Genomic DNA, 12291 nt, shown 5'->3' with positions numbered 1-12291 from the left:
TATGATTTATCAAATTTTACTTTTACTTTTAGACCTAATAAGTATTTTGATCTAAAAAGTTCTAATAAGTAGTCTTAAATGCTTTTATTTTATATTGGCCATTAAAAAACAATAATATCATTGAGTAGCAGATTTAAAAACCTTTACTTTTTTAGCATTAGGATATACATCATTTCAAAACATCAACACTTTAATATTACTCTCTTATTTTCTTCAATTAATGAAATAATTTAAAAAATAACCTTGCAATTACAGTTAAAAATAGAAAATCTCAAATGGAAATGCCTACAAACTAGATTTCCACAGTTTTATACCATAACTATTTAGTTATTAATAAGCTCATTTTCTCTGATGTGCATCTCTATTGTTGTACTTTTCAGACTTATTTCTCTTTTGTTTACAGAAAACTGGGTACAAACCAGAAAGTGTGGATTTGTGTGGAGCGCATATTGAATGGGCCAAAGAAAAATCAAGCAGAAAGAATGTCTTTCAGGTAAGACTATTACACATATTCAATTTATTCCTATCCCTTCTACATTTGAACTCTCTTGGGCAAGCAAGAGATTATCTTGTTGTGATGTTTTCATATGTATGAACTAGTTATCTGAAGGTCATTACGGAAGACTGACTCCTCTTCCTTGTTGGATCTTTGGTTTGTTTCGTTGTTTTCCCTGGTGATTGGTTACTATCTAAACACAAAATACATGCTTTTGTGTTGACTAATTTCATTCTCAAACATCATTGAATTTTACAGTGTATATGATAGGTATTTCAGTTTCAAACCTAGAATGTTTGATCTAAATATATGTCTTATAGAACTTTCAGACACACAAATTAAGATTCGCTAATTTTGGACAATTACTTACATTTATTACCACTCCTGCCTTCCAGCCATAAAGTGCATTTACCATCGTGACTTGAGGGGATGGAGAAAGTGGGACATCTATAAAGTTGGACTTTTTTTTTAGGAGGTACTAGGGATTGAACCTGGAACCTCACCCATATGAAACAGGCACACAAGCACTGCTCCTCAAAAGCTGTATCGTTTCATATTGTATAATTTCAAAATTGGAAAACATCACTGCGTTTAATAATTTTAATCATATTCCACTGAATGGAAAGAACCATGTAATATCCTTGAAATAGAGGAAATGGGAAAATTTGATATTTTGTACCCTATGTTAACAAAATCTCTTTGGTAATTAATAAATTTATATTGTGGAGTGACCCTTTCCTATTTTTATATGAGATTTAATTTACCTTTATGTTTCCAAAATAATCTTTAGTAAGTAACTATTATTAAAATTTATATCACTCAGTAGCCAAAGAGACATATTATTCCAATTTTTAAAAACATATATTAAATATCTGCTAAAAGCTTTTGGACCCTTACGAAATCGATTTTCCTACTCTTCAATGTGTTGGGGAAACTAGTAATAGGGGGTCTTATAGAAGCATAGGTAGGCGATATTTCCTATCTCTACTCTTCCTTGGGGCAGGGGAGGAAACCAGTGGGTTTTCAGTTTGGTCTACATTCTCCAAATCTTAATACAAGCTTCCTAATCATTTGGATCTATTAAAATTTCCAAAAAAGAGAAAAGAAAAAAAATCTTCTGGAATAATTTATCTGCTGTTTCTGGTTTTATTCGATTTAGGTATCCACCTTTATATGGTGGAGATCCTTTTACCAAAAATGAGAAGAAGGAGAGAGAGAGAAGGAAGGAAAGAAGGAAGGCAAGGAGGGAAGGAGGGAAGGAGGGAAGAAGGGAAGGAAGGAAGGGAGGGAAAAGGGAGGGAGGGAGGAAAAGAAGTATTTATTCAGAAATTAAAGGTCTAAAACCAAAAGTGATTAGAGTGTAGCTTTACAGATTGAAGAGGAGAAATAAATTTTGTCTTAGTGAGAAACTATAGGACAGTGAGTATATTTTGGTTTCCAATTTCTTACTCTTTTGTTTTCTGCCATAAGTAAAATTTAGAGGTTATAACCCTCGTCTTCATACAACCTAGAGGAGCAGTATGACGGTATCAGAACTGGGCTGGGGGGAGGTAAGTTTTTAGTCTTATTATATATTGTAAGGTTAGCACCTTAATTACCAAAGTGGTTAAAAAAGACATTAAAACTTGACATGTACGTGATTCTGGGGCAATAGAAACTCCTGGCAATAAGCTAAGTCAGCCTTTGCCAATTTCTTCTGTTAACTTTATGAGGAGTTTACCTAGACTATGAATGAGGACAATAGACAAGTGTGTATGATTTATACAGGGATGTAAATATTAATGAAAAATACTTATGTCTAATCTTATATAACTAGGAGTATAATATACATAGATACATATATTTAAAACACATATATCAGTGATACGTATCATCCTAACCTTTTCTGAATCTGACTAACTACCTCCTATTATAATTTTACATTTGTTCTTCATATTTCTGTATAGGTATTTCCAAAGATATTAAAACTATTCCTATTTGTGGTGGCATTTTGGAGGTGGAAATCTTGCCAGCTCATTTTGTGTGTAATGTAACTGAGCAGTTGTTGGGCCTCAGTGTTCTTACATACAGTCTCTCTTTTGTCTCTACTCTCTTATTTAGTGAAACAATAGGTGATTATAAGGATGTTCTAAATAGCGGAGCTAAAGAAAAATTCAAGTTTCATTTCCTGCTTCATTCTTTTTGAGGTGAATCACTTGGTTTTCTTGTCATGCTGAAGTCTTTTCATTACCTAAACACAGGAGCTTAGGAAAAATTTACTAATATGTATCCATAGACACAGACTATGAGAGTAAACCTTTGAGAGGAACAATATAAATAGCTTTTATAGTTCTGTTAACAAAAAAACATTGGGAAGGATTTGCCAGAGAGCTAAATCTAGATGACTTGCATCAATATTTGATTAGATACATTAGCTGGTCTTACTCTCAAATGATCAGAATAAACATGATTATATCTCAAAACATGATATTAAGGCATTGTTGGGTGTTTGAGTGTGTGTGCGCAAAGGTTTCATTACCTACAGAATAATGAAGTGTTTTTCCTGGCTGAAAAAGACCTTCATAGTTTCAGCTGATGTAGTATATCAAAATAGCTGTAGGATTCCAAGTTTGAATTAGGCCTGGTATTCAATCTCAGTCTATGAATTATAGATTACAGATAGCAAATGACTATTGAAATTTTTGGTTCAAGAAAAATCAAAGAAGAGCAAAATTAGAAATAATTTAAAACTTGAAATCTGTCTTTTAAGAGTTGATGGATTAGCAATTATATGCCACATAATTATGATAGCTATAGAGAAGTGAAACTAAAATGAATAGGAAAACAAACAAAAAAATTGTGTGCCTGAGATATGCTTGAAAAACTCAGAGGCACATATTTGTGATGCAGAAAATGGAAGGACTTCATTTGTTTCATTTTTTTATACTTGCAGTCTGGACATTTGAGTTGTTCATTTTCTCTTTGTCTTAAAGCCAAGTTCCCGTCATAATCAAAGTCCTATCAAAGTCTTGAAGTGGATTCAATCTTATTCAGATTGGTACATGGTAACATAATGGTGACAACATTAATTTAATGTTTAAGGTTCAGTATTAAATAAATGAGAATGGTGCTCACTGGCTGAGTTCAAGAGTATGTGCCTATTTTTATAACAAAGCATCTTTGGCCTAATTGGTACTATATAATAATAAGCAACATGTTTTTAATTGTTAACTTCTAAAATAAGCTATATATAGATAATTCATAATATGTGCAAAAGGTATATATATATATTTATATAATGTGTGTAGAAAATAGAGAGAGCATTTCGACATGTATACACATAAATTCAGAAAGATATTTTGTACTTACAAAAACTCCTACAAATTCCAAGTTGAATTAGTAAATATTCATTGCTGCTAACTTTTCTTTAATTCTACATTTAGTATAATTGTCAAGGACCTTAACAACTTTGGTGTTGCTTGGGAAACCATGTAGCAACCCGATGATTTGTAATGAACTATGATGCAAGTTTTCTTAGTTAACCAAAGAGCAACACTAGGTCTTCATCACGGAAAGAGTGAATAAAAAGATTTATGTTCAAATCCATGTTTTAAACCTTCCTGCTAAGTGCTAGTTTGCTCTTTGGTGTTTAGCCTGAAATTTAAAGCACTAAGGATTCAAAGGATTACAACATAATCTTAAATAATCCTAAATGTCATTTACAGAGAGGTAGTTGTAATAACTAAATAAAACCGTGTTAGAGGATGACAGTATTGTCAGACAGCATCTGTAAGAAAACATTGTTTCTGTCACCTTCCCTTTCCACACTGGGTACTGGGTACACCAAGCATCTCAAAAGCCTTTTAGTAGAAAATTCAACTGAGAAAATGGCTGCGAAATAATTTAAAACATAAATAATGTTTCAGCTTTTGATATCTCTCATTTTGAAGTCGAAGGAAAATTTTTACTTAGGTTTACTTCCTTCAACCATAAGGCAGAGTTGAGTATTTTTAAGTCTGTGAAAAGGGGGCTCACGACAGTGCTATAGAGGATATATCTCTAAAACAGTTTCCGACCTCCAAGGAGCTGCCCTCTTATTAAATATACGAGAGTCCACAAGCAGTGTAATTAATTCCATGTCATTTAATTTAATACTTAAATATTCTTTATTTCTATCATGTAATTAGTTTTGCCTCCCCAGTGAAAATCTAAGAACAGAAACTATATCCCATACTTCTTTATACTTATGTAATGGGAAGACTAGAAACCTTTTTAGATGATTGTATTGTTACTGCTAAGACTAGAATTTCACTCCTTCAGTTAAAAAAATCATTTTCATAAGAAATTTCAGGAAATTGTATTTACAACATAAGTTGTCAGTTTTATTCCCTTTTGTAAATAGAGGGAAGAAAACAAAAGATACTGTTTCCTTGGTCCTTTTCATTACAAGGCATAAAATGGAATATTCGTTTAAAACAAACAATTTGTACTCTAAAATTTTACCTTTTCTAAGAGATGGACTTTGTCTAGGCCTCAGTTTTTCTGTTTCCTTTAAAATAAAATAAAATAAAAATTCTACCCATGTACATTTATCCAGCTCATCTGTAGATTATTTGCTTTAAGGAGAATAACTCTACCAAAGAATGAATATGGCTGATTAAGAATATATCAATTCTCTGCTTCAGAGGCATAAAAAAATTACATAACTCAAGAAAATGAAAGTCTGTTCTTTTTCTCCACCACAAATTTGTAACCTTTACAAATATATGGCCAAATTTCCTGGATTTGAGATTTTGAAAAATGTATTAAAATGTATCTCAGGGGAATAGGTCCTGTCCCTAAATGTAACATAAATCTCTCAATAGATTTATTGCCATTTGCATTACTTTTCTGATTTTGGATGCAGTTTTCTGACAATCATGTATATTAAATATATTCATGTAATATTTTCCACGGGTATGCATTATATTTAAACATAATTTGATTGTTCTTCCTGACCTGAATATGTCTTAGCTTAAAATGTTTAAGTATACTTAAGTTTATTAATGAAAAGGTAATTTAATAACATCTTGGAAAATGTCATCTTAAGCCAAAAGGAAAACTCCTGGTATTTTGTTTATCCCTACTTCCTAGTATTAAAAGACATAGTTTAAAATAAACCTGAGCTTTTACCACTTTTTCCCTTTCATTTTTCAGTGCTTGTAGTTAGAATAAATGTAAAAAGATGACTCCTCACATTCATATATGCATTAGGTTTCAAGTAAAGCTGGTTTCACTTTAGAGAATTCCTCGCAGTATCTGAAAAGGCATGGCATTAAAAATAAACCAGGGTAAGGGACTCATTAATGTCTAATACAGTTGTTTTTGCTTTATAGATTTCCCCCTTCCCATTTTATCTACCTATTAGATATTCATCTATCATTCAGAATGTGTGATGGAGATTGCACACCAGGCTGAGGACTTGTGTTCCAGTTTTGACTGTGTCCGGAATATCATAGTAGAAATCAGGACAAGATCCTTCTTCCGACTTAACGTTTTTCACACCAAGGAAATAAAAGATCAATCCTCAATGGCATCACTGTCCCACTGTCGTGCCTATCCACTGCACGGCTACACCCTTCCGCATTGTCAGAGATTTTGCCCATATGGGCATTGGCTCACAATCCTCTACTCCTTTTTCTGTCTCCTATAAACCTATCTTCCAGACTCTAGTTCTGTGAGTCTGCTCAATATGCTTGATTCGTATCAGTGAGGTCATGTAATATTTCTCCTTCAGTTCCTGGCTTGCTTCACTCAACATAATGTCTTCAAGATTCATCCATGTTATCCCCTGTATTAATGCTACATTCCTTCTTACAGTTGAGTAATATTCCATTGTATGTGTATACCAAAGTTTGCTTATCCATTCATCTGTTGATTGACATTTGGGTTGATTCCAACTTTTGGCAATATTGAATAATGCCACTCTGAACATATGTGTGCATGTATCTGTTCATCTGTCTTGTCCCTGCTTTCAATTTTTGGGACATTGGGATGGTCCTGAATGATGTCGTAATGACAGATACAGACCATTATATATCTTGTCATAATTTACAAAATTGTGAAGGAGAGAGTGTAAAGTATAATGGAAATTATAATCCACACTTAGTGGCAATGCTCCAATATGTGTTCATCAATTTTAACAAATGTACCACACTATTGAAGGGTGTTGTTAATGTGGGAAAGTGTGGGAGGGGTAGGGAGTAGGGCATATGGAAATCCCCTATATTTTTTATGTGACATTTTTGTAATCAAAGTATCTTTAAAAAAAAAAAAATCAGTCCTTACCTCACCTCCCTCCCAGCTGTGTTACAGTTAAAAAGCAGCAATCCAGTATTTGAGAGCAACTACAAAGGAGTGATTTTAATATAAGTACGACAGGGTAGCTACATTATTTCACAATGTTTTGAGGGAAGCTTCAGTTGTGGATCTCAGAGGAAACTGGGAGAGGGTGGTAGATGTCTTTGAGTTATCATTCAGAATATCTGCTCTACCTATACTCTTTCTGCTGGCTCATGAACTTAATCAATAGACTAAGATTTAATTCACCAGGTGAAAATATTTTCATTCATTGATTAAGAATGTGACCACAACCCTCACTTAAAATGTTTTTAATAATTTCATAAAAATCATAATTAATGTAAAATTTTATCAGTATAATTTTGTTATAAAATTGGTCATAAAATCATATAATACACAATTGACTATAAATTAAATGATTATATAATTGTGTAGTTTATAATTAATTAATGACCTATCCAAGTTAATACCTTCAGATAAACAATTTGGCATTTTGTTCTGAGAGCATTAATCAAGTTATTGATAGCAATCTGTAAAGAGAAACTTAGAGATAAATGCAGTAACTATGTCTCAAAATCGAAGCGAGACATTGATGGCATCCTTTATTCCCCTACAAGACTTTTTTTCTGATAGATTGAAAAGAGATAATATTTATAATTTTGACTTCATCTTTTGTCAGTGGGATTTCACAGAAGATTCTTGATGAAGGGAGTGACATAATTTTATAATTTGAACTTTGATTTAGGGCTATTAATGTCAGGGTCTATAAGATTGACTACAAAGGAGAAAGCCTGGGGGCAGGAAATAAAATTGACTGTAAGAATCTAGGTGAGACCTAAAGAGCATGTAAACTTGATGGATGAATGGAGAAAGAAGCAATCAGATGGGTGGAAAATACACTCCTCAAATGGCAAATCATGCCTATTGGTTCTGGTCATGTGACTTGGGAGCCACTGTCTATTTGCAGGTTCAATTTCTGAGAGATTAGTAAAGTTCTTTTTCAAAAGTGAAATTTTGGAAGTTCAGAGTTATTAAGTAACTCTATTAGGGAAAACAATAGCAATTTTATGCTGGCTGTATTATTTCATGAGGTTCTGTGGTTTAAGTGCTAGGCCGTGGGAATTTACTCATTTGCACAACTTCATTAATTTCTAACTACAGAGACATTATGTTGCTTTGCTGTATTTATTTCTCTTTTAACTATCATCAAAGTAGAATCTAACCAGATGACAGTGAAGATTGACAATAGCCATCTTAATAAAATGTAGTGCAAATTTAACCAAAGGACCCAGGATTTTAACTTTCTAAAATGAAATAAAACAAAATCAGTGAAAGAAAAAAAGAAAACATCAAGTTATTTTCTTATCTTTCTAACTTTTTAGCAGGAGAATGGAACTAAGGAATTTAGATCACTAGTTAGCTCACTTCCCATTGCCTTCTAGAACAGCTGGCTACATGTGCTCAAAGGTAGGTTTGCATTTGGAATACATTCTGGATTTTGCTCTGACACCCAGGCTAAATGCAACTTGATCTTCATTTACTGACATTGTGATGTGAATGTCCTCCTCTCATGGAATATTCTCTGTTCCTTGATATTTTATTAGGGCAGGCATGGTGGCCTTGCCCTTATGACTAACAGTGCAGTTTTCCCAGGTCCACAGGACCAAGGTGAGACTAACTGAGCCACCTGGACATCAAATTGGGACTTCAGGTGATGCAGCCCAAGCTGAGTGAAAGAAATGACTGCCACTGGGGGAGTTCATGGAATCAAAGCAGAATTGTCACGCGTTATGGTGATTTTCACCTTGTTATCAGTACAGAAAAAATTAGATGGATGCTGGCAATGCAACTTTCAAACCAGGGGAGCCCTTTTTCATATCTGTTTCAAAATTTCTTATTTTACGATTTTAGAAAAGAGCAACCATGTTTATTTCATGTAGAGTTTGTTGTTGTTGTTGTTGTTTTAATAGCAAACAGGCCTCATCTGAAAAAGGAATGATTTAATCCCCAAAGCTGGTACATAATAGATGGGGCCAGTAAGTGGTATCACATTTTACAGCTTGTCCATAAGCATGACACAGGGGGAAATAAAATTGAGTGCTTTTGGATAGCATAGGATCACTGGCAGATAAATAGCTGATGCCATTCAGTTTTTAGAAACATAAGGTAATGAGGCTGGATCTAAAGGCAGGAGAAAAATATGTATTCACAGTGTTTGTATGCCACAAACCACTGAGCAGGAGAAAAATCTGGGATACTGGTGAGCAAAATTCTCAGACCTCAGAGTAATGTTTAAAGCAATATAAGAAAACAAGAAAGCAAGCATCCATAACCAAAGGCTTGAAATGAACCCAAGCACAAAAAAAACACTAAGTTTAAGATGAAAGGAAAATACCATCACTCAAATATTAACTGAATGGCCACTTGCGGAATCTATGCAGGAGGCTCTCAATACATGAGGTAAACATCCTACTAAATATTCAGTAGAAAGAAATATTCAAAAGCAAGGATATTAAACCATGAAGGCCAGTTAAAGATTCTTGGTATTTGAAACTGGGAGGAGGCTGTTTTTTATCTTAACAAAACAGGATGTTGAAGATGACCTAAGTGAGACAAAGAAATGAAATGCCTGGTGTTGGAGAGAAATCAGGAAGGAAGCTGTCTGAAGTATTTTCAGATAACAGATCAGTATGAGGTGACGACTAAGGAAGGGACATTGACGAGGGTTTAGGTGAATTTCCTTTTTAGTAGAGAGCTTTTGGATTCTAGGCCTCAGTCCGACCAATTTACCTCACATTTCATTTCTGGCACTGGAAGAAATTTTGTGTCTGACTTCCTTGGTGAACATGTACAATCCAAAAAATTCAGAGTGGCAAAATTAACAAATTGCTGCAGACTTCTCCAAAAAGGATAGAAACACTGATATTGAAGATTCTCTCTTCACGTAACTTAAAAAGACATGGACAGTTTGTTTTTTATTCATGAATTTAAGTGATGTTTCATTTTCAAAATCCCCACACTTATCATTAAGTAAAAACAAGCTTCTGATATTGGAGATCTGTGATAGATTTAAGGTCTATTCATCTATTCGTGGAAAGGAAGGCGATAAAGTCTTTTGATGTTTGAATGCATTGATAAGGATGGCAGAAAATTACGTGGAACTCTCTTCTCTTGACAGCTACACTGGAACATTTACAGCTGCAGATGTTATTTGTCCATCACAAAGGAAAATATTTGTTTCAAGCCATAGGCATTTTTTAAATGAAATGCAACAATTTAACATTTAATGTCCATGAAACTAAATATTGTCCAGGGTCCAAATGCTAGAAAGCAAATGGATGGACCCTACAAAATATAACCAGTGACACGAAAAAATGGCTGGTTTCATTATGAAAAAAATCTGTCCTTTTACTAAACGAAGGATTGTTCTATTATTAACATAGGAAATCTTAGATGGACGGTATAAAATGCTGCATTATTCATAAAAGCATTGCTGCCATCTGGTGGCTAGTTGGCATTTCAGCAGAACTCCTCTGATTTGATTTGGCTGGGTACTCTTGCAAGGTATTCAAAAGAGGACCTTATGCGATAAATATGTTTGTGAAAATCCCCTAGCCCTAAATGTCATTCATCTGATGACTGTCCTTTCTCCCTATTCTTAGCAGAATGGAGGATTCAGGAGAGGCAATGTTACCTTCGGATATCTTTTGTCCTGATTGTGAAATAATATTTTAAATGGCTTATCCGAGGAAGTTGGCTGTTGTTGACTGATGAATTTTATCGACACTTTTCTGTTGGCAGATAAGTGAATATGTAGTAAAATATTAGGGAGATTTATTGAGTCGAAAGATAAGCTGTTTTGCTTAAATAAGAATATATGTGAGATGCTGGGATCCAAACATGATTTTTTAAAAAGATATCACTCACTGAGTTTTTTTTTTGGAAATAATATATTCTACAGTATAATAGAAGAAAAATATACAGGGCTTCATAAAATTCAAGATTTTTTCCCAGTCATTTAATTTTAAAGAAATCTGATTAATTCTTAATGACTCAGAAGTCATCTTTCTCCATGGATTTATATTTTAAGTGCAAATATTGTTCAACTCACATTGTACTTTTTATCAAAAACAACAATTAAAATATAATTTAAGAAATTTTGCTGATTCTCAAATATCAGTGCATTAACTCATTCTTACTAAGAACCGATTAGATTAACTTTCTAATTTTAGGATGTTTTAAGTTTCTATTAACTGTAGACTGTATTACTGTATTTGTTGAAAAGTCTGACCCGTAACAAGGATATTTATATAGAACACCAAGTCTTTGAAGATTAGAGGTGATAACAAAGAAAGTTGGAGTTCAGTTCTGAATTCTCCCAGATGATATTTAATAACTAATAATATTCAGTTACTAGTGGATCTTTACCTACATCATTTAACCACCTCATGATATAGTAAAAGTCAGGTAACTAAGTGCCACTGCATTAATTGTAATATTGAGTAGATAATGTCTTTTGCAAGAGACTGTAAATGCCTTTTTAAAAGTAAGACATTTGGGCTTTTTAAAAAAATTCTAGTTGATGTTTCCTCTCTGTGTATTCATACTTGATATTACCCTAGTTACTAACTACTTTTGCAACTTAAAACTTTTCCCTGCTCAAAACATTTACTTTGGCTTGTGGAGGAATGTTGTTCATCTTCTCTGGGAAGGTGGCAGAGGTCACCAGCCCTCCTTCATTCTCTATCTTCCCGCTTTTAGGGAGAGGAAGTCAGCAACAAAACCTTGCATCACTGTCTCTTTCATCCATCAGTTTAAAACTTCAAGTAAATTATTCTCTTGATAGTCTTGGATACAACCCAACCGTGTGTTCTTAATGACTCTGTGCTTGAGATAGTAAACCTTGAAGCTAAGGTCAGTCTGTCACAGGTTTTAGTCATAAGTTACTAATGTTTGTTTCAATAACTTTTGCTTTTTTGGGCAGGTTTTACAGCTACTTAACATTGAATTCCCAATTAAACAGGAGGATCACTCATACACTGTAATGAATGATATCACCTCAAACATTTTAGTATATAATTGCTGGATGTTACATTTTATAGCCGGGCATTTCCTGGTATATTTGCTTAGGCTGAATTTTATGACAGGGATAGCTGTATCTCGGTGGAGGAATGAGTCTTTTCTTCTGAAGGAAGCTAGTTTTGAATTCTCTTCAAGCTAAAAGTTCTCTTATATATGGTCTCCCTTAGTCTGGGTATCCCAGAAAGCAAAGTTTGATACTTGGAATCAGGTTGCAACTACTTCTTTGGAGGTGACTCAGAAAGCAGGAATTAAGAAATAGGGAGTGAAACAAAGAAGGAAGAAAAGCCAAAATGAGGATCATTATTGAGTTGGTCTCAAGGCACCTAGAAGGCTTGTCAGAATTTTCCAGCCAGGGATTTGACAGGAAGATGCATTTGTCCCTTCTTTTCTGCCCT

The 12291-nt window shown here is 33.8% G+C and overlaps 1 protein-coding gene across 2 annotated transcripts in view; it reads left to right on the top strand.

Annotated features, from left to right (window-relative positions):
- Positions 1-12291, top strand: part of ARHGAP15 (Rho GTPase activating protein 15) — a 653844-nt gene that overhangs the window by 133270 nt on the left and 508283 nt on the right. For both annotated transcript variants that reach the window (XM_004480409.4, XM_004480410.5), the window contains one exon: positions 404-493. In XM_004480409.4, coding sequence (XP_004480466.1) covers positions 404-493 — 90 coding nt within the window. The remainder of the gene's footprint in view (positions 1-403; positions 494-12291) is intronic.

This window comes from Dasypus novemcinctus, chromosome 7, assembly GCF_030445035.2.
Source record: "Dasypus novemcinctus isolate mDasNov1 chromosome 7, mDasNov1.1.hap2, whole genome shotgun sequence".
Taxonomy (NCBI): domain Eukaryota; kingdom Metazoa; phylum Chordata; class Mammalia; order Cingulata; family Dasypodidae; genus Dasypus; species Dasypus novemcinctus.
Note: the sequence above shows the minus strand (reverse complement) of the source record. Positions and strands in the feature narration are given on the sequence as shown.